Source organism: Narcine bancroftii, chromosome 1 (assembly GCF_036971445.1).
Source record: "Narcine bancroftii isolate sNarBan1 chromosome 1, sNarBan1.hap1, whole genome shotgun sequence".
NCBI classification, from domain to species: Eukaryota; Metazoa; Chordata; class Chondrichthyes; order Torpediniformes; family Narcinidae; genus Narcine; species Narcine bancroftii.
Genome location: NC_091469.1, coordinates 151820417 through 151847574, shown reverse-complemented (window position 1 = coordinate 151847574; position 27158 = coordinate 151820417). Strand labels below are relative to the sequence as shown.

The following is a 27158-nucleotide window of genomic DNA, read 5'->3' as shown; positions in this document are numbered from 1 at the left end:
TCCCCTCCCCCCGATAAACCCGACGCAGCAGATGCCGATTTCCATTCATCCTTGCTCTTCTTCCAACGTCACAGACGGACCCTTTTCGAAGAAGAGCGCGCGCAGTTGAGCCGTTGGGGCTGGGCAGCGGGACCGACTCTCGTCCGGGCTCGCGCCTCTTCCCGTTGGCAACGGTCGTCGGCGCCCCCCACCCCCCCCAGGTTGTGCTCCCTTTTCGCAACAAATGTCATGTTTTGATTTCAAATGATGAGGGGGGGGGGGGGGAGGAAATAAAGGACTTGGCAAAACTTTAAACTGATTCGCGTCCGCTTCACGCGCCCCCCCCCCCCTTCGCGGGGAGGCGGGATCCGCGAGTGGCGGGCGCGCCCTCCAATGGGAAGAGCGGTTGCTCCTGGTGACCGTCGCGAAACACGAATGCGCCGCGGCGATTGGTCGCTGGGTGTTGGGGGCGGGACCTCCTCCTCGGCCGCCGCCGCCGCCCTCTGGCTGGAAGTTTCTTGGAGGGGGAGCCCAAGTCGGCGGAGAAGGAGCCGTTTGGGGAGCGGTCCCTGGGGTCACGAGCACGGACCCCGTCCAACTCGGTGCTTTCAGGAGAATGCGCCCCCCCCCCCCCCCCCTCAGCATCGTGGAAGAGGTTAGTGTTGATACGATGCCACGAAAAGCGGGAAACCCACCTCGACTCCGAGGTGTTTCTGGACCGCTTTGTTAATCCCGCGAATAAACCCCCCCCTCCCTCGCCGTCCCCCCCCCCCCCACCCCCAATAGAGACGTTTGAACCAAAGTCGCGCTGCCGGGGTCAAAGTTTGGCGCCTTCGCGTTCAAGCCGGGAGCCGGGTGATAGGATGGGGGATGGGGTGTGTGTGGGGGGGGGGGTTTGGGGGCCTCAGTCACCACAGAGTGAGGGTCCCCCTCTTCAAGTGTTGGCCAAACACAAGAAGTTACGTTCGGCGGCATCGGTGGGGGCATTGACGTTTTCTGTTTCTCGCCCACTGGCGGCAGGAGGTCGTCCAGCCCGGATAGTTTGCACGGCACCAGCATCAGAACGGAGGGAAGGCGACCCTTTCACGCCACACTGCCTGATCTGCGAAAAATTCCCGTATTGAATTTCAGCGAGAAGGAATAGAGTCAAACCCCCCCCCCCATTCTCCAGATGCTCCAAGTTGCATTACAGACGGTGAGGGGGCTGGTCTCCAACAGGAGGAAGCTGATGGGTGGCTTGATCGAATTTATGGGTGAGCACCGAGGGATCGATATGGGACCAGACCCTGGAACCGTGCTCCTTCTTTACGACACATCAGTGAGGGCAAATGAGATCCGACTTGAATCTCTCGCCTCGTAGTTGGAGCGCACCTCTTTGAGGTTGTGTCCCTCCCTACCTCTACCTAAGGTTATGTGGCACAGGTTGTGGACAGCCAGTGCACGCCAGCCTTCAACACTGCTTCCGAATCAGAATTTATGGTCGTGAACAAGTCACGAAATTCAGAGTTTCGCAGCAGTGTCGCATTGCAAGCATTCATATTATAACCATCCACCTTACAACATTACTCTAAAAAAATAATAGTGCTCGAAAAGTAAGGCAGGGTCTTTGGTTCATTGATTATTCAGGAATATGAAGGCGGCAGGGAAGAAACTGTCCTTGTGCCGTTGTGTGTTCGTCGTTAGGCTCCTGTACCTCTTCCACGACGGTAGTAGAGTAACGAGGGCATGTCCTGGGGGTCTTGCACTGCCTCATATAGATGTCCTTGATGGAGTGAGGTCTAGTGCCTGTGATGTCACAGGCTGAGTTAACAATTCTTTGGAGTTTATTCTTGTCCAGATGTTGATGTGGACGTGTTGCTCGGCAACGTTGTCTGTAGGGGGGGCTTTGGTATGTCGCTGCACCTTGGCCTGTTGGCACTGTACGCAGGTTCGAGCCCACAGGGTGGCGTCTCGGCAGAATCCATGCCACATGAACTGGTCCGAGAGCGGGGGGGGGGGGGGTGGGGGGGAACCATGGACCTTATTGGAGGGGTGAGACAAACGGTGGATCTGGTTGAAAACCTGCCATCGCCAGGTCACGGGCAGGATTGGCCTTGGGGACCCAGTGGAGATGTTGCACAGCAGGTTCGGTTCTCTTGGTGCGGGACAGAAATCTCTGACCTTTTGGCTGGTGATGGTCAACCGGAACGCCTGGACTTCTGCATCTTTCCTCTGATCTTTGGTGAGCTGGGCGATGTTGAACATTTTGTAGGTTATGGCAGCAGTAGTCTGGGACAGCATGCTGGCTACTACTTTGGCTTTGCTGGCGAAATGGTGGATAGCCGTGGTGAATTTTGGTACGTAGGAGAGGTGCCACTGTTGTCTGGCCGGCCACTGGTCCAAGACCTAGTTCAGCGTGTAGGTCAACAGTTTGTGGTCTGTGTAGGCAGTGAACACTCTCCCCAATAGCATGTAGCAGAAGTGCCTTATCATCAGGTACAAGGCTAGCAGTTCACAGTCAAACGCGCTGTATTTGAGCTCTGGTGTTCAGAAGTGCTTTCTGAAGAAGGTGAGGGGTTGCCATTGCTCGAGCACTGCATCCATCGCTCTGTCTGAAGCGTCTGTTGTGATCGACGGGGGGGTGGGGGAGATGAGGTCTGGGTGGGCCAGAACCGTGACCTTTGCCAGTGCTGACTTGGTGGCGTGGAAAGCCTTCGTGGCCTCCGGCGTCCATTGCAGTGTTTTGTTGCAGAGTTTGACAAGGGCAAATGGATGGATATTCCCGCGAGGAAATGATGGTAGAAGATGACCATCCCCTGGAACTCCTGTTGCCCCTTGGTCATGTTTAGCTTTGGGAAATGCTGAATGGGCTCCACCTTATCGGGCAGTAGTGTGGTGCCCTCTGGGGTGATGCGGTGCCCCAGGAGGCCTCTCATCTGCAAGTCAAACTGGTACTTGGCCGGGATCACTGTGAGCCCGAACTGCTGCAGCCTGTTGAACAGGCGGGTCAGGTGCGTCCTGTGAGAGCTAGCGTCGGGGCTAGTGATAAGGATATCATCTAAATAAATGAAGTTGACGTCCTTGCCGACCACGTCCATTAGCCACTGGAATGACTGGGCTGCGATTTTTAGTCCAAAAGGCATTCTTAGGAATTTGAAGAGGCCGAAGGGTGTGATGATGGTCATCTACTGAATGTTGCTGGGGTGTACTGAGATTTGATGGTACCCTTTTACGAGTTTCATCTTGGAGAATACCCTGTAGCCTCGTGGCGAAATCTTGGATGTGCGGGATGGGATATCTTTTCGGGACAGTTGCTTCGTTTAGACGTTGGTTGTCGCCGCGTGGACGCCAACCGTCGGAGCTCTTCTGCACCATGTGGAGCAGGGAGACCTATGGACTTTTGGAATGGCGGGTGATTCTCCACCTCCATGGCGGTGAACTCGTCCATGGCCTATTGGAGTTTGGCTGGACGTGCTGGGCTCGTGCATGGAGGGGGAGGGGGGGGCAGGCTGTCTCTATGTGGTGCTCCGCGCCTCATGGTGTGTTGGCGTCATGGAAGTTTGGTGTTAGTAAAGCTGGTTATTTGGCCAGTAAAAAGGTGTATTTGTCTTGGTCCAAAGCATGGATTCACAAAGGCAGGAAAGAGTGCCTCTGCAGGGTAAGGGGAAACGACAGGAAAGTTGTGGTGTTTACCAACTGGCATTTTGTCAAGTCCACCAGCAGTTCGTGAACCCGGAGAAAGTCCACTCCGAGTCGTGCCTGTCCCACAGCCACGATGGTGCACTTCCACTGGAAAATGGCATTTTCAATGTGAATGGTGACCAGGTGGGTCCTGTACTTGGGAATGGAGGACCTGTTGACTGCTCGTAGGGGAAGGTCTTCGGTGTTGTGTCTCGCCTCAAAGTATGTGGGTGGGATAAGGCTAATTTCCGCACCTGTGTCGATGAGGAAATCACTCTTTATTCTCTCGTCTCTGAGATAGAGTAGGCCTTTCTGTGTGCCAACCATCGAGGCCACTATCAGCGGCTTGCCTGCCCATTTCCCGCTGCCGTGTTGGCTTTGACAGTGGGGACGAGCATGGGGGTGGGGTGCACTAATGGGTGATGTTGCCCCATCAGCAGTGGTAGAAACAGTACTCGCTGTTCTACGCGTGCCTTTCATGTTGTTGCTGGGCTGGGCAGGGTGGCAGCACTGATTGCGTAGACTGGCTGCATGTGGAGGGAGCTCTGCTGTGGCATGCGGAACAGCCTGTCTGCCTCCTTGGCTATGGGTGTGGGGTGCTGAACTCCATGTCTGAGACGGTCAAGGCTACGTGCACTGGTAGTTTCGAGAGGAAAAGGGCCTCGAACAGGAAACCGTCTAGCTGTTCGCCAGGGCCACCATCTCCTGCATAAGTTCGGAAGGATTTCTGTCACCCAGGCCCTGCATATTGAGGATGTGGATGGCGCGCTCGTGCTGGCTGAGCTCAAGGGTGTTGAGGAGGAAGTGATGAAACTGTTCGTACTTGCGCTTCCTCGGTGAGTTTTCTATGAAAGAGCTTACTTTTGCAGCTGTGGCTGCGTCCAGAATGCTGATGATGTGCCAGAACTTGGTAGCCTCTAAAACAATTCCCCTGATTTGGAACTGGGACTCTGTCAGCTGCAGCCAGTTCCTGGGCTGGTTTGCCCAGAAGGGTGGTAGATGCATCCTCATTGCATTGGTCGCCGGTTCTGCGACTATGGATGTAGCTGGTTGCTGCATCCTGCTGCGTTCAATGCTGGTTCCAAAATCTTTGGAACTGTTGGGGTCACCACTGTAGTGGCTGCTGCGGCAGCGCTACGGAGTTAGACACATCCGCATAGTGTAAGGGTGAACTAAAAAGTGAGTTTACTGGTTTGAATCTGCCGCGTCTCCGCACTGGCCCGCCCATTTCCAGTGTTGTACACGTCGGTTTCCAGAAGCAATGTCACCGCATCGTGGTGTCACTCTCCACCTGGCGGGGCTACGTGAAAGTGGAGGGCAGCTTAGCCCACGTGTTTCTCTGGGCACAGGCTTCTCGGCAGTTAAGGGGAGACCGTGCCATTTTGAACTTGCCGCGTGTTGTGGCAATTTGGCCCATTTACTCGCACGGTCGCTCATCCTGCAACAAGATCCTCTGAGATGGGGTCACCCAGGAATTTGAGGTTCTTGATCCACTCCACTACTGAGCCCTCGATGACGACTGGGTCATGGGCCTCTGACTTCCTTCTGAAGTTCACAATTATCTCCTTGGAGCTCTTTCCATCTTTTCTCATTGAAACCTCCCTGTGTTATCTTGTACTCCTCCCTCATTTTCTATCCAGCCTCCCTTTAAATGCATCTATGCTTTTCCCCTTTAACCATGCCCTGTGGTAGAGAGATTCATATTCTCTCTGTTCTCAGGGCAAAGACATTTCTGCTGGATTTCATAGAGGCTGTCTTGTAATGATGACCTTTAGTTAAGCTCTTAATAAGTAACAATTTTTAAAAAAATATTTACTCTTTTAAAATCATTCATACTTGGCTGTCTTTTAGGACCCCATTATCATTGTTCCTTAAGTGGAAATGCTGTACATGACACAAACTGAATGTAAAAAGTAAGGGAGAGATTTGCTAAGATGTTGTTTGGGATGAAATGCTTCAGTTACAAGATATTGGATGGAACATAGAACAAACTCCATAACAATCAAATCCTCCCCCATCTCACATGCAGAACCCTCTTTTTTTTTAAGATAGGCACATTGTGACAAAGTATATAGAGGTGTTTGGGAGATAAATTTGGAAAGGTTTGTTAGAGCAGGTCACACACAAACACTTTAAAACAGAATTTTTGCAGAAGCTTTTGCAAGAGAGCTCAGATTCATAATGGGCTGTTATTTGAAAAGGCAACAAATGTAACAACAGGCAGTAGCAGCTTGGTCTGGGAAACAGAACTTGCTGTCTGGAAGGTCATGTGATCTTTGTAGGCAGAGAGGAGAAAAAAGCAGGCTCTGCTCTTGCTCTCAGAGTTGGAGGGAGTGAGTGAGAGAGAGAGGAGAGACATAGCCATCGGTTCCATAGGGACAAGGTGGCAAGCTTTGGAAGACAGTCTGGTCAAAGGAGAGGACTGGCTGTCCGGTGTTTTCCTTGGAATAGGAGGAACAGAAAGGAACTCTGGATGTCCCGGAACAAGAAAAACTCTGAAAACCAACAAGAATCTTTCTGAGTGGTAATCATTTACCTGTTAAGCACCAAAGCCTGGTGAACTTTATTAATGTTAAACTCTGTGCACAGTACAAGAATTGCCTGCAACCAGTGAGATTAGATGGTGAACCCAAGAACTTTGCTGAACTTAAACCTACATTACACCCACGTGCGCTTAGCATTAGAAGGGTCAATAGAGATAAGTTAAAGTTTGATTCTATTTTCATGTTCGAAGATAATTAAAAGCAACTTTTGTTTAACCCTTTGTCATGGTGCATATCTATTGCTGCCGGGTTTTGGTGTCCTCTGGACTCATAACAATGTGGATGCAAGTGTCTTTTAAATATTTCTATTGTAACTAGCTTTCATCTCTGGCAAAGCATTCCAGGCACCCACCACTTGGTGTAAAAAATAAACTTACTGTGAAGTCTCCTGAACCTTCCCCTTACTCACCTTAAACAGATGTACTCTGGTAGGCTGGATTTGTTTTTCTTGGAGCGAATGAAGAATTGATTGAGTTGTAACAAATGGAGAAGCATAGCTAGGGTATTCCCCATGGCAGAGGTATCTTAAATACACAAAGGGCACAAGTTTCGGGGTTGAAGAGGATCAGACGGTTTTCATGCAAAGGATTGTTGGAAGTTGGAATGCCTGAGAAGATGGTGGAGGCAGGTACTCTCACAACATTTAAGAAGCATCTGGACCATTATTTGAATTGCTAAGGCATAGGAAGCTTTCGACCAAGACCTAGTAATGGTCGATGGTTGGCATGAGTATGATGGGACATAGTTCTTTTTCTGTCCTGCATGTCTCTGATTAATATAGGTATAGATAGCGGTGGTTTAGTGTAGGTCACACTTCACAAACAGACATCTCAGTTTACATTACACAAGAGACATTAACATTTTACAAAAGGCATCTCATTTAAACTGCAAGAGCTATGCCTAAGTGTGGACTCCAAGTCTACACTTTACAGAAACCATTAAAAATGCCTGTGAAGACTTCACAAGCAGGTGTTAATTGGACTGATGTTGTAGAATTGAAATGGACTATTGTCTTTAAAAGAACAACATGTTTGAAAAGGTGCCCAGATTGCTGTTGGAAGGTTGTTATTGTAAGGAGTTGAGAGAGAGGGTCAAGTTTACTGCAGCAGGTTCGTGGTGAAGGCTGCAAAATTGGGAGACTTAGTAAAGACCCCATTTGAAGATGGGTTTTGGGTTCTGAGTTCAGCCTATTCTAAACCCTTGTAGTCAATTACAAGAGTATGTATTTCTCCTGAAATAGGGGAAAAAGAACTCTTTTGAAGAAGAGGTTATCTTTTGGAAAAACTCATGAGGGGACAAGTTTCTTCAGCAAGATACTGAAGTAGTTGACTGAAGGAGATCGGTTTGTGTGTGTGCAATAAACAACTAATATCTCTCTGAAGCCAATAAAGACCTTCTTGAGCAGTAACAATTTAAGTTAAAGCACCAGAGCCTGGTGAAGACCATAAATGTTAAATTCTGTGCACAGTATGAAAGTTGACTGATACCTATGAACTTGGAGAAGTGAAAAGTGAATGATGGGACAGTGAAGCAAAGAACTTTCCTGAACACATACACGTGTGCTTAGAATTAGAGGAGGATTAAGTTAGGTTAAGTGAAATATTGACCTTGTTATTATATATGAAGAAAATTAAAAACATTTTAAAATAACCATTGTCTTGGTGAATTTCTATTGCTGGTGGTTTTTGGAGTCCCCTGGGCTTGTAACAATTCTGTGATTGTTTTGGTATCTGTGGATCATAAATTGAACCTCTAGTTTTCCTACACAGTAAAAGCCACATTGAAACTCACTGAAAATGATGATAAACTGGACAGAATGTTGTTTTTATTAACCAGTTTTGAAGGATTAAATTGATAAGTTCACAGCATGCAAAAAAATTCCATTTTTGCCTGGCACATTTACCCACAGAGCAGTATTGTACTTTATTGTACAGGTAGGAAATCTTTTATCCAAAATTCAGAAAACCAGACATTTTTTTCCATGGATGTCATTCTGCACAACAAAGCTCATGTTTAGCGCCAAACGTGACCCGACGTGGCCCACGTTCAACTCACCCTTGAATATCCGGTGTCGGTAATTAGTGGAACCCTAGGGAATCCTTACTTTACATAGGTGGGGAGAAAAACAGTCCAGCACCTCCAATTTGCCATAGATAGCCTGACGTCCTGAACCCTCTCCGTCCAGCGCTGCCACCAAATTCTAGCATTGTGCCTCAGTGTTCCTACCAGTCAGACATGCCTCTGCTGCTCACAGACTTTCAAGACTGTGAAAATGTTAAAAAGAGCTGCAGAGTCTCCTATGGGGAACAGTGAGAAGCAGAAGCAGCAGGAAAAAAAAAAGCAATCTCCCCCCACCCCATCCAGAGACCCTTCTATTTGGAGTGTGTCTTTTGTGAAAATCTGAAATCAACACAATTACTTAACGTACTATTTTTACTATTCTATTATCTGAAAAATTCTGTAAAGTGTCTGGTCCCAATGGTTTCAGTTAAGATTCTGTACCTGTATTTTTGCAAAATAAAGCATTTTTGAGGGAAGTATATATTGTCCTGTTTATATATTTAAAAATATCTTTGGGGGGGGTAAGTCCAAACTCTGAAATTACACTGAGTGAACAAAGAGAATCTGGAGAGATTATGAATGTATTAGTTGTCTGTAATGGGGTATTTCATTTGGTAGATCTGTAAAGGTGAATTAATCAAAAGCTGCCATGGGATGTGGAATTTAATGTACCCTTTTCTTTGCAGATGTATTATTAGGACAATTTTCATTAATTCAGATGGAACGTGGAGATAATTGGAAGATACCTAAATTATTTAATTGACCATTTCGACATTATTACTGTGCTGCTGTGGGAAATTAAACAATGCAGAGACAAGCAGATCAAGTGAAACGTCGCTCAAGCACTAATCCTTCCATTCGGATGAGAAATGTTGATATTGCCAGAGGAAGAACTGGGTATGGATTTACTCTTTCTGGGCAAGCTCCATGTGTGCTTAGCTGTATTCTCAAAGGAAGCCCAGCACATTATGTTGGGCTGAGATCTGGTGATCGTATACTTAGTGTCAATGACATTAATGTTTCTAAAGCTTCTCATGAAGACGTAGTGAAACTGATTGGACAGTGCACAGGTGTACTTCGACTTGTTATTGCTGACGGTAATAACCACTGTGATACAGGTTCCAGCGATGAAGAACTTAATTTCAGTGAAGATAAAGTCGTTTGGGTGAACAATAAACCAAAGTCCAAACTATTGGGACTAAATAGAGCTGAGAAAGTTGTTGCTGATGTACAGTCAGGTGGGATTTTTAAAATGCTATTTGACAATTCCAGTAGTTCAAGAAAAAGTGGTAAGAACTGTGTACAGCAGCAAAGACAAGGCACTGAAAAAATCAGTGGGTTTCCCATTGGCCGTAGAAGTGTGAAAAAGAACAATAATTCACTTTCTGAAGAAGAGGTACTGAAGGTGTTAAATGAGGAGTCTGTTTTTGTAAATGGTCTCGAAAACCAAGATGTATTTGTACTAGATGCCAGTATTTTGAATGTTGGGATGATTGTAGGCTACTTGGGTTCCATAGAATTGCCTTCAACAAGCTCAAACCTGGAAAATGATAGCCTGCAGGCTATCCGTGGGTGCATGCGACGCCTGCGTGCTGAGCAGAAGATTCATTCTCTTGTCCTGATGAAAATAATGCACGACTGTGTTAAGCTTTTTAATGACAAACATAGTGTACTGGCTTTATACCCAGCAGAAAAGTTGGCTTTCAGTGCCGTTTGTCCCGATGACCGAAGATTCTTCGGGCTGGTCACCATGCAGATGCTTGATGATCCGAGTCTTGCTGCCGACAGTGAAGGTGGACTGCGGACTTCATGTCACGTCTTCATGGTCGATCCTGATCTTTGCCAGCATAAAATTCATCAGGGAATTGCAAGACGTTTTGGTATTGAGTGCACACCAGATCCAGACACTAACGGGTGCTTGGAGTTTCCCCCTTCTTCTCAGCCTGTTCTTCAATTTGTATCAGTTTTGTACAAGGACATCGGGGAGTCGTTTGAAAGTGCACGTGCAAGAGCTTTTCTTGATGGAGACTCATCCGATGGCCAGCAAAACAACAGCATTAGTAGTAACAGTGACAGTGGAATTGGATGTTATAGTCAGGAGGAAAAGAATAGTAGAGTTTTAGTTGTTGATCTTGGAACCAGCTCAAACAAACATGCTGCCAGTGCCGCCTGGGGTAATGTACAAGGCAAAGGTACTCAATGGAATGGTTGTCGTCAAGATTTGGAAAACAAATTTCTTGCATCTCGACTTTCAGATTTGGTACAGAGTGAATGCTCTTTGCATAACGGTAACAGACATCTTATTCCTTCCCGGCTTGACATTCAAGGAACATCTCCAAGGTCTGTGTTTAATTCGGCTAAGAAATCTGATGTTGTGAACAGTATGCCTTGCGGTACTCCAAGATGGCTTCCACTTCATGTCCATAAGGATTGGCAGTATTGTAGCAGCAGTGATCAGGAATCTTATGCAGAATCCACAGATGGTTTATCAAGTGTCAACTGTGGTACACTGAAGCAGGATCTTCCTCCTCCAATGAGCAAGATTCAGACAGAAAAGTACAGAGTTGGAAGTAGCTTAAGCCAGCCTTTTCGAAATGCAGCTCAAAAGAATGAGCTAACAAGTAAATTGTTTGGTGTGGAAAAAATGTTTGGGATACCACCAAATAACAAGAAAAACAAAGATAATAAGGTAAGGTGTCTGGATTTTTTTTTTTGCTTGAGCATTGAGAAGCAAGATGTTTTTGGTAAATTATCAAAGGTGTGCTCTGAAATTTCTTTTGCTTTGCAATTTGTTTAAACTGAGGTAGCATGTTTGTTTATCTTTTACTGCTGCCAACGTTACCTTCTAATTGCAAGCATGTAACAGTGATTCATCCATTTCTGGCTTCAACTAATGTTGCATGTGCTTGTAATAATACTGAACAATACACTACTCCTTACATGCTGCAGAATACATCAACCTTACCTTATAGATGGTTTATCTTCCCTTTACAGTAAAAAAAACGTTTACAAAGGCTTTATGTCGCTGTGAAGTTGGCTGACGGAAGCAGGGTGCCTGTGGTATGTGCGTACATACTGAAGATACTACATCTGTAGTGTGCCTGTGCACTATGGAAATTGTTGCAAAACCTTTTCCTTCATGCTCATTAGGTGTTTTAAATATAGCCATGAAATGAGAGGTTAAATGAGCTACATAATGCATTGTAAGAAAGAGACGCATCCCTTGCATGTAAATTTACATGAAATATACGTTTTTTTAACATTGGCTTAACAATAATGTTTTCACATTTTTTATTTGTAGGCTTAAGATAATAGGTAAAGTGTGAAATGTCCAAGCTGTTGATAGTTGGATAGCATTTTAAGGCATAACTGAACTGTGGATGAGGGAGGATGTGTCCAACAATCCTATTCAGGAAGTTTTATGATACTGGAATGTATAAGTGCAGTTTCAACAGTGAAGATTCACTGCTTTAATACATGATTAATTCGACTACAATAAAACCCCTGATATCCGGCACCTATGGGGATCGGTAGATGCTGGATAAGTTAGGTTGTGTGTCGTGTGATTTGCAAACTAATGGCAAGGTGCACCATTTTTTACCTATTTATTTTCGGCAATTTTTTTGCTGGTTGCTTGAGACTGCTGGTTGTTTGAATTCCGGATAACAGGGATTTTACTGCATTTCTGTTAAGAATTCTGAAAATGAGCACAGATACTAACAACTGGGTCTCTGGCCTATTTAAAGACACACCCTGCTTGTAATTATAAAATACCTATGATCCCCATTAGACTCCCTGAATGTTTTGAAGATATGCTTCATGCACCTCTGGAATTGTACCCCTTGGGTAGGAGGTAAAATTGTTTTCCTGGGGCCTTTGGTTGTTGAATATAAATAATTGTGCAATACTGATGTACTTTTGTGTTTATTAAAGCAGAAAATTAGATTGTACAATTATTGACAATTTCCTGACTTTCTCATCAATTGAATTTTATAGCCATGCTGTTTAGTTTACCTGGATCTTTGTTTTTAAGCCAGGTTGTGTTCATATCCAGCACTGCGGATTTTGTAAGCAAGGAAAGTACTGCAGATGCTGGTAAACAGATGCAGTGAAGAGCACGTCAAGCTGCATCAACAGGGAGAGATTCTTTTCAGAACAATGATCTTCCTGGCCAGTTGTCATCACCCTGGAACATAGAGTCTGTTTCTCTCTCTCTCTCTCTCTCTCTCTCTCTCTCTCTCTCTCTCTCTCTCTCTCTCTCTCTCTCCTCTCTCTCTCCTCTCTCTCTTCTCTCTCTCTCTCTCCACTGCTGTTGCCTGACATGCTAGGTGTTTAGTAGGATTTTAAAACCCTGGATGCTGGTTATTGTCATCAGTAAAATGTTAATTTTCTGTTGTGTGTTGCAGTCTTGAGATGTGCAGAAATGTAAAAACATTCATTTAACTGTACAAAAAAAATCACTTATGATCTCAGTTGTTTGCATCTGTAGGTGTAAAAGTGAGTGGAGAATTGTCGAGGAAAATGTACCAGAAAGTGGTGATAACTTGAGATTTTGTTGTATTGCACCATAAAGATGGTGAGTTTATGAAATGCAAATTACTGTATTTCCCCATTACATAAAGAATGAATGCACTCCTGCCTCACAAAATACAAATGCGTTTGTCCTGCTGTAAGAGATTTCATGAGGTTTCCATTGATCATTAAACGATACAGATGCCTCTAAGATGGTCGAAGTTTTTTGGTCATATTGTAGATGTTTTAGTCCATAGAAGATTTAATCCATAAATTCCTCCACTGGAATGTTGTTTTGGGCAGTTTATCGAACGTTACAGGCCATAATGTTGTGCCAACCTATATAAACCAACTCAATAAAACTAAATTTTACCAACCCTCTATTTTTCTTTCATCCATGTATGTCAGTGGTTTTCAAACTTTTTCTTTCCACTCTCGTACCACTTAGTAATCCCAATGCCACAGGTGCTCTGTGATTAGTAAGGGATTACTTAAGGTGCTACGTGAGTGGAAAGAAAAAGTTTGAAAACCACTGATGTATGTGCTTGTCCAAGAGTCTTTTAATTGTCTCTATTGCACCAGCCTCCACTGCTACCCCAGGCAATTTATTTCAGGCATCCACTACTCTTGGAGTAAAAATAAATAATAAGAAAGAAATTTATAATAAAAAAAACTTAACCCTGACATCTTCCTTAAACTTTCCTCCCCTCTCTTTGTACAGATGTCCATTACTCTCACCCCCAGGAAAAATATGCTGGCTGTCCACCCTATCTATACCTCTCAATCTTTTTTAAGTTTAAATTTAGACATACAGCACAGTAACTGGCCATTTTGGCCCATAAACCCGTGCCATCCAATTGCACCCAATTATTCTCAACCTCTGGTACATTTCAAATGGTGGGAGGAAACTGGAGCACCTGGGGTAAACCCATGCAGACATGGGGAGAACGTGCAAACTCCTTACAGACAGTGCAGTATTTGAACCCTGATCCCGATCGCTGGTGTTACAATGGCATTGCACGAACTGTAACCCCAAGTGTGCTGCCTTTGGTTGCAGACCATTATTTGGTTACCTCTCATTCATCACTCTAAAGAGAAAAGCCTTACTTCTGCTAATTTTGCCTCACAAGACATTGTCCATTCCAGTCAACATCCTGGTAAATGTAATTTACTCCTTCTTCATAGCTTTCACATCCTTCCTGTCATGAGGCGACCCGAACTGAACACAATATTCCAAGTGTGGTCTAATCAGAGTTTTATAGAGCTGCTGCATTACCTCTCAATTCTTGAAATCAATCCCCCAACTAATGAAGAGCACATAGCATAAGCCTTCTTAACTATCCCACAGCAACCTTGAGAGATCTACGGTCCCTCTGTTCTTCCACACTGTTAAGAATCCTGCCATTAACCATGTACTCTGCCTTTAAGTTTGATCTTCCAAATTTCTATTTCCTTGCGATCCAGACTAAAGGATAGAAGAGAGAGCAGTTATTCTGTAGGAGGGCCAACTGAAGAATGGCAGATCAGTATTTTTATATAATTGTACAGAAAATATTTTTATTATTTTGTGCATTTGAACACAACTGTTGTCTACTTTTTTGCCTTTCATGTTGTATGATTTTTAACCAAGCCACATTGATTGGAGAAATACAAATGGAAAGGATGAATTTGGTGATTCAAAATAACTTTGTTAAATTATCTATGTTGTTGGTGCAGTTGTAAATGAAGGTTGTAAAATAAATGAGGTGCTGAAGCATGGAATTACATAGGCAGACATGGACCCTTTGGCCTACTGCATTAATCCCAGTTGCTTGCATTCGGACCTTTTATTCTTCTATTCCTGGCTATTTAAATGACCATTGAAATGCCTCTTGAATGTAATTGCATCTCGTTCCATCTTTTGTTTTGGCAGTACACTCCAGATTTCAACCACAATTTAGTTTTTTTTTCATGTCCCTCTGATCCACCTGTAAAACTCCTTCCTTGCTTCATAAACCTATGCAATACTCCTACCACAGGACAAAGATTTCAATTATGGTATCTACTCCATCAGGTTACATCTATCAGGTTACCTTTCCAGTAGAGGGGGAAAAAAGGTCAGCTTGTCAGGTATCCCACTGTGTCTAAAGTCCTCCAATGCTAGCAACATCTTTCTGATTCTCCTCTGCACTCTTTCCAGCATAGTCACATCTTCCTTATCGTGTGGCAAATCAGAACATAATGATTCAATACAATTTGTCTCGTGGCATATTCGTTTAAAAATAATATATGCTATGTGGTGGCAAGTTTGTATGAAGCATGTATGTTGTGTTTGAACATTTTCATTGAACTATTTCATAGTTGCTGGACTCTCTATTGCAGGTAATAATTTTGAACTTCATATTAATTATATATTGTAGTGACCGTGTAGTGGGCCGAGCGGGTGAACAGTGCGGTATCATGAACCGTCGCCAGTGCAGCTCTTCAGCAAACACGTGGAGCCGGAGGCAGGACCGCTAGATACTCACCTGGTTAATGGACCGCACACGTGCATTGCTGCGTGCCAAGTAATGGCACTTTGGTTTGCTGTGCCTCCTTCTAGAGGTAGCGGGACCCCCACTGTGTTTAAACCTGCCAGCCCCGCGGATCGGCGGCTAACACATAGTGACTTCACCACCCCGTCCCGTGGAACCTGGGACGCGAGGGATAAAAATGAAGCATGTAAAACTCAAATAAATAGTCTTGTGTTGACTAACATGGTGTACGTGTGTTGATTTGGTAGCTTGACCAAAGTCGTTGCTGCATTTGGTGAACCCAACTGCAAGATTCACTGAATCTTGAATCTACAGTTATCATGGACATAACGGCAGCAGCTGCTGCCACGGCTGCAGTTAATCCGGTGGGACTTCATTTGTCTCCCTTTTGGACCTATCAACCTCAGGCTGAAACCCAGTTTCGTCTTCGTGGCATAATGACAGAGGACACAAAATTATGGCACGTCGTGGGTGCATTGGACGCTGCTACGGCAGCTAAAATGAGTGAATTTATTGCCTATTCCCCCGGCGGACAACCAGTACACCAACTTATGCCAATTTCTCCTAGACACACTAGAATTGACCAGGCACGAGCATGGCATGTGGCTTTTGAGTATGGAGAGGCTGGGTGACAAGAATCCATTCGATCTGTTGAATGAGATGCTCATGTTAGCAGATGGCCATTATTGCTTGCTGTTTGAGATTCTATTCCTGTCGAAACTCCTGTGTCGTGTCTCAATACCAATAGCTGACATGGATTTCTGCCGTCCCTGTGGCATGGCCAGGGAGGCAGACAGACTATAACGTACACCAACACAAGAGTCTACTCACATATGACCTGTATTCACAGCGGATACATCTCCAGTGCCCTATGAAATCTCCTGTGTCCACGGTTCAAACAAAAGAGGAGGAATGTACTGACAAGTAACAAGAATGTTGTTTTTACCATCGCTGTTGGGAAAAAAAATGCCAGTAGATGCGTACCTCAACAAAAAGGTGGTAAATGACAGAGCTGGCTGCCAGTAGTGACCTTGGCAGCTGGCACAAGTACTGGCCTCTTGTATCTTCAAGATGACACTGGTAAATGCAAGTTTCTCAGAGACATGGGCATAGAGGTCGGCTTGCTTCAGTCAACTTATTTTGAGAAGATACATAAGTGACAACACCTGGCTCTTCAAGCAGCAAATGGGACTTCCATTCCCAGCGTTAGCACATGATGCATTACAATTGGGATAGGAGAGCGACATTCCATTGAGATTGTGTTTTGGCTTTCGTTGCACAGTCCATTTTGGGTGCAGATTTTTTGAGATCCCATGATTTGCTAGTGGACATGAAGCAGAGGAAATTAGTTAATAACACCACTTTCCAAATCAACCTGTTGGTATGCAGCAAAGGGAGAGTTTCCCAGCTCAGGGTGCACACCATGCACAAAGACCCTATGCTGCCCTGCTCAGTGAATTTCCTGGTATTCTCTCTCTTAATTTCAATACTTCCAAAATGGCCCACGGTGTGTCCCATTACATCGATACCTCAGGCCCATCGATTTATGCTAGGGCTCATTGTCTTCCATCTGTTAAGCTGTGGCAGGCAAAGGCAGAATTTATTGCAATGGAAGAATTGGGTATCATTCGCGTTCTAACAGTCCTTGGGCATTGCCGTTACACATGGTATCCAAGAACACCGGTAGATAGAGACCCTGCGGCGATTATTGCAGGCTCAATAATATAACTACACCCAACAGATACATTGTTCCTCGTATACAAGATTTCGCTGCCTATCTGCGCATTTGCCGTGTTTTCTCCAAAGTTGATCTTGTCAAGGGATACTATCAAATCCTAGTCCATAAGAATGACATTCCTAAAATGGTCATTATTACTCCTTTTGGGCTTTTTGAATTCCTTAGGATGCCATTTGGGTTGAAGAATGCCACTCAAACGTTCCAGTGACTTATGGACACTTTGGGCGGGGATTTAGAGTTCGCTTACATCACCTTAGATGACATCCTCATCGACAGTCCGATTGAGCAATATCACCACCTGCACTTGCGCCGCCTGTTCCAACGGCTGGAGGAATTCGGACTAACCATCAACCTAGGAAATGTCAATTTGGCAAGTCAACCATAGACTTCTTGGGGCACAAGATCACGGCCAAGGATGTCTTTCCCTTATTCGGCAAAGTGGACACAGTCCGTGCTTTTCCGAACCCTACCATGTTTAAGGGATTGCAGAAATTCTTGAATATTATAAACTTCTATCACCGGTTCATTCCAGCAGCCGCTGACATTCGTCGACCACTGTTTCAGCTCCTCACCACGAAACACAGGGAGGTTAACTGGACAACAGAGCCAGAGTTTTCTTTCACAACAGCCAAAGATGCTTTGGCCAACGCAGCAATGCTCACGCATCCTAATCCCAGCGCTTCACTGGTACTCATCACTGATGCCTTGGATGTGGCCGTGGGTGCGGCTCTTGAGCAGTCAGTCAATTCCTAGCTTTCTTTAGCCGATGCCTATGGCCATCAGAGATAAAATACAGCACATTTGATCGAGAGCTGTTGGCATTGTATCTAGCCACACAACACTTTCAATGTTTTGGAGGGTCAGCATTTTACTGCTTTAATGGACCATAAGCTGCTAGTTTTTGCCTTCAGCAAAATAATGGACCCATGGTTGGCCAGGCAGTAACATCACTTGTCATACATTTCTGAATTCACGACAGATGTGTGCCATGTGCGATAATAAAAACAATCTTGTCGCTGATGTGCTGTCCAGACCGACAGTACATCATATTCAGTGTGGCGTTGATGTTCCTGAATTGGCCAGTGCACAGGCCATGGACCGCGATGTTCAGGCATATGGTACTGTCATTACTAACCTATACATACAGTGGGTGGCCCCACAACAAGGCGGTCCAACTCTACTTTGTGACATGTCTTTGGGCTACCCTAGACAGGTGATTCCAGCATCTTGGAGGTGATGCCTTTTTGACCAAGTATACAGCTTGTCTCATCCATCCATCAGAACAGCCGTCAAGCTCAAGTCAAATAAATTTATAAGACAGGGTCTGAAAAAAGACATTGTGCAGTGGTCCCGGACGTGTACACCAAGGCACCTCTTCATCCTTTCCCCGTGGTACACCGGCATTTTGAACATGTGCATGTAGACCTGGTTGGACCATTGCCATTGTTTCAAAACATGAGATGCATCCTAACGGTCGTAGACTGATTCACGAGCTGGCCAGAGGCCATCCCGTTGCCATCCAGCGACACTAAAACATGCGTCAGAGCATTCATTGTCAATTGGATCTCTAAATTTGGTGTCCCGACACAAATAACTTCCAATCTTGGAGCGCAATTCACCTCTGCGTTATGGACTGCTCTTGCATGCTTTTATGGCACATTTCTGCATCGCACTACAGCATACCACCCGCAGTCCAACGGCCTTGTGGAATGTTTCCACTGCCAACTCAATTCTGACTCACCGGTCCCAATTGAGTTGATGAGTTACCATGGGTTCTACTGGGAGTGTGCACCGTTCCCAAGGAAGACTCGCCTACATTATCCACGGAGATGGTTTATGGTTCGGTCCTCTTGGTTCCATGGTACATTCAATTCTCATCCATCTCTGACCTGGATGTACTTTAGCAGCTTCGACATGGTGTCACAGATAGCAAACCTATTCCAAACAACTGGCATGGAACCCCTAAACGGCATGTGCCCCCACCTCTCCTTGACGCTGACTTTGTTTTTGTGCGCAGACAGGTCCCAGGAGCATAGTTCTATTGGCCGTAGAAAGGGCCCTTTCCGTGTGATTAAGAAGGACGATGTTGTATATACTTTGGACATTGGGGGACATTCGCAACTGTTCAGTGTGGACTGACTCAAGCCTGCCCATGTGGATCCTACTTCACCTATTCATTACCTCCAGCCCAGACGACGAGGGCATCATGTTGTGAATGTCTGCCAAGCTGCCTGTCTTCCCTCTGGCGAGCCTTGCTGTACTAACATTGGCTGTGCATTATCTCTGCTGTTGGGGACACTCCCCTTGGATATAACTGTAGATGCATCTATTATTGTCTTTCATTATTGTACCATGAGTTTCTGCTAATAAAAGCCATGATTATTGTTTGACCACATCGTCTTTGTCTACTTCATCAACTGGCACTTCAATTTTGTTAGCAGAAATGGACGCAGCACTCAAGCCAGAGCGGCTGATAATCGGCCAGTCTGCCCCGACAGCCAGAGAAATTTTCAACCACTGGATTGTTTGTTTTGATTACTACATGGCTCGAAACAACGTGGTCGATGAGGCGATACAGTGGGGCCACCTGAACTCTCTGCTGGGTGAGGCCCCTTTCACCGTAACGCAAGGAGCTACCACTCTGGCTATAGCCCGGGAACGTCTGACTTCTTACTATGCAGCGCCACGGAACGTGGTGCTTGCTCGACACCAGTTGCTGACTAGACACCAGAAACCCGGGGAAAGTGATGCTGCCTATGCACTGGCTCTCAACTCGCTGGTAAATGAATGTGATGTCAGGGCAGTCCATGTTCAGCAACACCGCAATGCCTTGAAGCTGGATGCTTTAGTCAACGGGATTGACTCCAGTTACATCCGACAGAGGCTGCTGGAGACAGAGCCCTTAAAAAGTGTATGGGATTCTTTTCCTACTGCTGCAAATGGGTTCGGGACTACGCCACAAAGGCATGCTCTTTGTTTGACACTAAATCTTTTCCTCTCTCAAATGGCCTTGAAGGCTTTCGAGAGAATTAAAGCTGATATTGCCAAAGCTGCACTCTCGTCCATTGACGAGGATGTTCCATTCCAAGTGGAAACTGATGCCTCAGATTGTGCCTTGGCAGGAACCTTTAATCAAAAGGGCAGACCTGTGGCATTCTTCTTCCGTACGTTACGCAGACCTGAACTTAAAACATCCCGCCATTGAAAAAGAAGCCCAGGTTATTATTGAAGCTATTCGCTACTGGAGACATTTTCTAGCCGGTAGAAAATTTACTCGTCACTGATCAGAAATCTGTACCCGACATGTTCAGTACTAAACACAGAAGTAAAATCAAGAATGATAAGATGGCACGCTGGCGAATAGAACTCTCAACTTATAATTATGAGATCCAGTACAGACCGGGCAGGTTAAATGATCCATCTGACACATTGTCACGATCTGCTACTGGTGCTCAGCTGGAGGGGCTAAAAGAGATCCGTAGCAGACTGTGCCACCCAGGAGTCACGAGATTCTTCCACTACATAAGGACTAACAACCTTCCTTACTCTCTGGAAGAAGTCAAGAAACTGACTAAAAGCTGTCCTGTTTGTGCAGAATGCAAACTGCAATACTTCAAAGCTCCAGAGGCCACTCATCAAGGCAACCCGACCTTTTGAGAGGATTAGCTTAGATTTTAAAGGACCGTTACCTTCCAACAACAAAAATGTATATTTCCTTACTGTGATTGATGAATGTTCCAGGTTTCCTGCTGTGATAACATGCCCTGATGTCTTGTCAGCATCTGAAATTAAGTCACTTGACAGAATTTTCAGCAATTTTGGTTTTCCCAATTGCATTCATACCGATAGAGGCTCAGCATTCATGAGCGCTGAACTGCGGCGAGCCCTGCTACGAAAGGGGATTGCCACTAGCCATACCATGAGCTACAACCCGCAGGGCAATGGGCAGGTTGAAAGGGCTAATGCTACAGTCTGGAAGACTATTAATCTTTCTTTAAAAACACATGGTTACCTTGTTGCCCGGTGGCAGGAGGTGCTGCCTGAGGCACTACATTCTATTCGGTCTTTATTGTGTACTGCAACAAATCAAACCCCTCATGAATGTATGTTTGCCTTTCTCATGAAATCAGGAACTGTGATGGACTGGCCAGCCTGTTTATCTGAGCCTGGAACCATGCTGCTGAAGAGCCACGCTCGGGCACGTAAAACAGACCTCCTCGTCCAACCAGTTCATCTACTGCATACTAACCTCATCTATGCTCATGTTAAATTCCCAGACGGGAGTACTGACACTGTACCCCTAAGAGATCTGGCCTCGCCTGGTTCGCTCCTTCCTCGTACCCCTACTCAGAGGGAGTCTGAGAGGTTGGGCTCACCCCCCCCCCAACAGCTTTTGACCCCCTAGTGAGCTTTCAGATGGCCATGCTGAGGCTCCACTGCCTCATGCTGGCGATTCTGGAGCGGGTCCAGAAGGCAGTCCTACCCACATTACAGACCCAGGACCTGTACCAGTTCCCAAGGTTGCAAAGGAGCTACCTGTTTTGAGACGAAGCACCAGAATTTGTAAACAACCTGATAGGCTGACATATTCATAAAACATCTCATTATATTTCGATTGCTTGCTAGATACTGGTGTATTTTGGCTGTTAGAGTATCTCAAGGCCAAACATGGTATCCATGTATCACTTGCTTCAGTCTTTCCTAGCAGCTGTCCTTTTGATTTTAACCCTTCTTCTGCTGGGGGGAGACTGGTGAATGTCTGCCAAGTTGCCTGTCTCCCCTCTGGTGGGCCATGCTGTACTAACATTGGCTGTGCATTATCTCTACTGTTGGGGACACTCCCCTTGATTATAACTGTAGATGCATCTATTGTCTTTCATTATTGTACCATGAGTTTCTGCTAATAAAAGCCATGATTATTGTTTGACCACATTGTCTTTGTCTACTTCATCAACTGGCACTTCACGTGCGACCAGTATATTATTTTCAGGTGACAATTCTGGGGGTGGGGGGGAGGGGGAGATGGTGTAGCAGGCTGAGCGGGCGCACAGCACTGTATCACAAACCATCGCCAGCGTGGATCTTCAGTAAATGCGTAGAGCTGCAGGCCGGACCACTAGGTACTCACCTGGATAATGGAGTGCAGAAGCACAGTGCTGTGTGCCGAGTAACGACATGTTGGTTTGCTGTGCCCCCACTGTTTTATTTAAACCTGCCAGCCTCGCGGATTGGCGGAAAACACATAGTGACATCACCACCCCATCACTTGGATCCTGGGATGGAAGGGATATAAATTAAGTATGTAAAACTCAAATAAACAGTCTTGTATTGACTAACCTGGAGTATGTGTGCTGATTTATAGCTCGACCGAAGTAGTCGCTAAAATATATTTTTAACTTGATTTTATTATTTTCATGTCTGATCCTGAGTATAATTTGCAAGGTTTTCTTTTTGTCTTTCTTTATGTTCAATAATTTGAAGCATCGTACAAAAAATGCACTTATGTTACTGACATTTTTATTTAGTTTATCGTTAAAAAAGGAGGTGATTCTAAACTTTAACCTGTTAAAATATTTTTGTACATTCATTTTTATTACCTAGGTATTGCTAGTAAGGTCAACATTTATTAAATGCCCTTGGGAAGGTAGTGGTGAACCACCTTGAAACTCTGCATTCCTTATGCATTTAGGTAATGCATATCACATATACAGAAGTTAGTATAGAGTTCCAGGACTGTGGATCCAGCTGTGAGGAATGGGTAGCAATGCACATCCAAGATAGGATGACGTGGGCATTATATAGGCAGTGGTGTTTTCATGTGCTTACTGTCCTGGTTTTTGATTATTGAGGCTGTCAATGCAGCCTGTGCAAATAATTGCTGTGAATTTCATAGATGGTGCTTATTGGAGTCTGTGAGATGATGAAGGGAATGAATGCTTCGGGGATTGTTAGTTCCAATAAAGCCAGCTGTTGAGGTTCTTGAGGATTTAGTTTGGAGATGTAGCAAGGTAATAGGCCATTCTGGCCAATGCCATCCAAACTGTGATCAATAAATCTACCAACCCCGTACCATATAACCATATAACAATTTACAGTACAGAAACAGGCCATATCAGCCCTTCTATTCCACACCAATTTATGTGAAACTCCACAAGTTCCACCTACCCACTCCCATGCCCATAACCCTCCAATCCCCTCACATCCATGTACTCATCTCTCTTTGGCTTGGCTTCGCGGACGAAGATTTATGGAGGGGGTAAAAAGTCCACGTCAGCTGCAGGCTCGTTTGTGGCTGACAAGTCTGATGCGGGACAGGCAGACACGATTGCAGCGGTTGCAGGGGAAAATTGGTTGGTTGGGGTTGGGTGTTGGGTTTTTCCTCCTTTGCCTTTTGTCAGTGAGGTGGGCTCTGCGGTCTTCTTCAAAGGAGGTTGCTGCCCGCCAAACTGTGAGGCGCCAAGATGCACGGTTTGAGGCGTTATCAGCCCACTGGCGGTGGTCAATGTGGCAGGCACCAAGAGATTTCTTTAGGCAGTCCTTGTACCTTTTCTTTGGTGCACCTCTGTCACGGTGGCCAGTGGAGAGCTCGCCATATAACACGATCTTGGGAAGGCGATGGTCCTCCATTCTGGAGACGTGACCCATCCAGCGCAGCTGGATCTTCAGCAGCGTGGACTCGATGCTGTCGACCTCTGCCATCTCGAGTACTTCGACGTTAGGGATGTAAGCGCTCCAATGGATGTTGAGGATGGAGCGGAGACAACGCTGGTGGAAGCGTTCTAGGAGCCGTAGGTGGTGCCGGTAGAGGACCCATGATTCGGAGCCGAACAGGAGTGTGGGTATGACAACGGCTCTGTATACGCTTATCTTTGTGAGGTTTTTCAGTTGGTTGTTTTTCCAGACTCTTTTGTGTAGTCTTCCAAAGGCGCTATTTGCCTTGGCGAGTCTGTTGTCTATCTCATTGTCGATCCTTGCATCTGATGAAATGGTGCAGCCGAGATAGGTAAACTGGTTGACCGTTTTGAGTTTTGTGTGCCCGATGGAGATGTGGGGGGGCTGGTAGTCATGGTGGGGAGCTGGCTGATGGAGGACCTCAGTTTTCTTCAGGCTGACTTCCAGGCCAAACATTTTGGCAGTTTCCACAAAGCAGGAAATGACATAATTGACCCTGCCACAACTAATTCTTCCGGTAGATCATTCCACTCAGCCACCACTCTCTGAGTGAAGAAGCACCCTCTTATATTACTCCTAAAGTTTTTCCCCCTAACCCTTAACTTATGACCCCTTGTTCCAATCTCCCTTATCCTCAGGGGAAAGAGCCTATTCACATCTACTCTATCTATTCCCTTCATAATTTTAAATACGTCTATCAAATCTCCTCTCAAATTTCTACGCTCCAATGAATAAATCCCCAGTCTACTCAATCTCCATATTCAAGATACTGCAATCCAGGCAACATTTTTGTAAACCTTATTTATATCCTTCCTATAATTTGGAGACCAGAACTGCACACAATACTCCAAACTTGTCTCACATCACCTCCCAGTTCCTATATTCTATCCTATGATTTATAAAGGCCAGCATACCAAAAGCCTTCTTCACCACCCTATCTACTTGGGAATCCACCTTCAAGGAACAATGAACTGTTATTCCAAGATCTCTCTGTTCCACTGCATTCCTCAATCGCCTCCCCTTCACTGCTTACGTCCTATTTTGGTTATTCCTCCCAAAATGAAATGCCTCACTCTTATCTACATTAAACGCCATCTGCCACCTTTCAGCCCACCTTTCCAAACAGTCCAAATCCTTCTGTAGTCCATGAAAACCCTACTCACTATCCACAACTCCCCCTATTTTGTTATCGTCTGCATATTGACTCACCCAATTTACCACACCGTCATCCAAATCATTAATATAAATGACAACAAAGGACTGAACACTGATCTCTGAGGCACACCACTCGTCACCGGCCTCCATCCTGACAGACAGTTGTCCCCCATAACTCTCTGGTGCCTATCTTCCAGGCACCGCTGAACCCATCTGACTATATTAATCCTTATAAAATGAGCCTTCTTTACTAACCTTCCATGTGGAACTTTATCAAAAGCCTTACTAAAATCCAAATAGACCACATCAACTGCTCTTCCTTCATCAACCTTTCTGGTCACCTCTTCAAAAAATTCAACAAGATTCGTCAAACACGACTTTCCCCTCACAAACCCATGTTGTGTGTCCCTGATTAATCCCTGACTATCCAGATATTTATACATATTATCCCTAAGATTTCCTTCTGTTAGTTTCCCCACCCTATTTTGCCTTCACCCTATTTACTATAGCCCCCCTCATACCTTCTTTTTGCCTTTCTAATTTCCCTCTTAAGGTTCTCTTTACAATCTATGTATTGTCCATACATCTCATCAATCCTTTGCTTCTTGTATTTAACATAGGCCTCCCTCTTATTCCTAATATCTCTAGAAAACCATGGCTTCCTTGAACATTTGGCCTTGCCTTTTGTCCTGTCAGGAACATAAAAGGTTCAGTACTTTCAACATCTCACCCTTAAATGCTCCCCAATTCTCCTCAATGTCCTTTCCAGAAAAAAGATCTGGCTTTCCTCCATCTTCAGACCAGACCTATCTCTTCCCATAATTAAGCTGAAACTAATGGTGCTATGATCACTGGATCAGAAGTGCTCCCCAATGCTCACCTCCATCACCTGCCCTATTTCATTCCTCAATAGTAGATCTAAGACTGCCCCTTCTCTAATGGGCACTTGAACATATTGGTGCAAAAACCAATCCTGCACACATTTTACAAGCTCTAAGCCATCCAGCCAATCTGTGTCTCCCAATCTATCTTAGGAAAATTAAAATCTCCAACTAACACCACCCTGTGCTTACTGCACATCTCAGCTATTTCCCTCTCCCGATTTGGTGGTCTATAAAACACCCCTATAATCATAACCTAACCTCTTTTATTTTTTAATTCCACCCACACCGCCTCCCTTGACAAATCCTCCAATCTATCACGTCTCAGTACTGCTGTAATACCTTCCTTGACAAGTAATGCCACACCCCTCCCCTTAGCCCTCCAATTCTATCACACCTAAAGCAGCAAAATCCCAGAATATTTAACTGCCAGTCGCAACCCTCCTTCAACCACGTCTCACTAATCACCACCACATCATACTGTCAAGTGTTTAGCTCGCCCACCTTCCTTACAACACTCCTTGCGTTGAAGTAAATGCATTGCAGAGACTTCCTGCATCTTACCTTCTGCCATCCACACTATTATTTGTTACCATCCTCCCTTCCCCATCATAGCATCTATCCCTTTCCTCCTCAATCAACTGCTGTTCCACCTCCAAATTTTGTGAATAAGCCTTTTCCCTTCGCCTACAATACCTCTCTCTGCTGTCCTTCCTTACATGGACCCCTTCCCCCAACCATACTAGTTTAAAGCCCCCACCCCAGTAGCCCTAGCATAGGCCCCCGACAGGAAACTGGTCCCTCTGGGATTCAGATGTAACCTGTCCTTACGGTACAGGTCCCAGCTCCCCCAAAAAAGGTCCCAGTTATCCAAGAATTTGAATCCTTGACTTCTACTCCACCCCTTTAGCCACGCATTCAGCCTCCACCTGATTCTATTTCTGCCCTCACTATCATGTGGCACAGGAAGTAATCCAGAGATTACTCCCTTTACGGTCCTTCTTCTGAGCTCCCTACCTAACTCCCTATATTCATCCTTTAGGACCACTTCCTCCTTCTTCCCTACGTCATTGGTACCAACATGTAGGGTTTCTTACCCTCCCCTTTCAGGATGTCTTGGACACGCGTCGTTATATCCCGGACCTTGGCACCAGGGAGGCAAACCACCATCAGGTTTTCTTTATCATGTCCGCAGAAACCTCTATCAGTCCTCCTGACCATTGAATCCCCTACAACTATCGGCCTCCTCTTCCTTTCCCTACCCTTCTGGGCTACAGAGGCTGACCCTGCACCAGAGGTACAGCCAGTGCTGCCTTCCTTATCCTGACAGTCCCCCCTAATAGTACTTAAGGAGGAATGCCGATTGTTGAGGGCTACAGGCTCAGGTACTCTCTCTTGAACCTGACCCCTCCCTTTCCTCCTCTGAACAGTAACTCAACGCCTC

The 27158-nt window shown here is 45.4% G+C and overlaps 1 protein-coding gene across 4 annotated transcripts in view; it reads left to right on the top strand.

Moving 5' to 3' along the window:
* The first annotated feature begins 36 nt into the window (after positions 1–36).
* Positions 37–27158, top strand: part of rgs12b (regulator of G protein signaling 12b) — a 268107-nt gene continuing 240985 nt past the window's right edge. For 2 of the 4 annotated variants that reach the window (XR_011358479.1, XM_069941829.1), the window contains exons 1-2: positions 285–634; positions 8930–10932. Coding sequence is in view for 3 of the 4 variants with exons in the window: in XM_069941829.1 (XP_069797930.1) it covers positions 9049–10932 (1884 nt within the window). In the remaining variant the exon portion in view is untranslated. Of the gene's footprint in view, positions 201–284; positions 635–2022; positions 2201–8929; positions 10933–27158 lie in introns of those variants that run through there. The other 2 variants (XM_069941849.1, XM_069941839.1) reach the window with 2 other exon arrangements.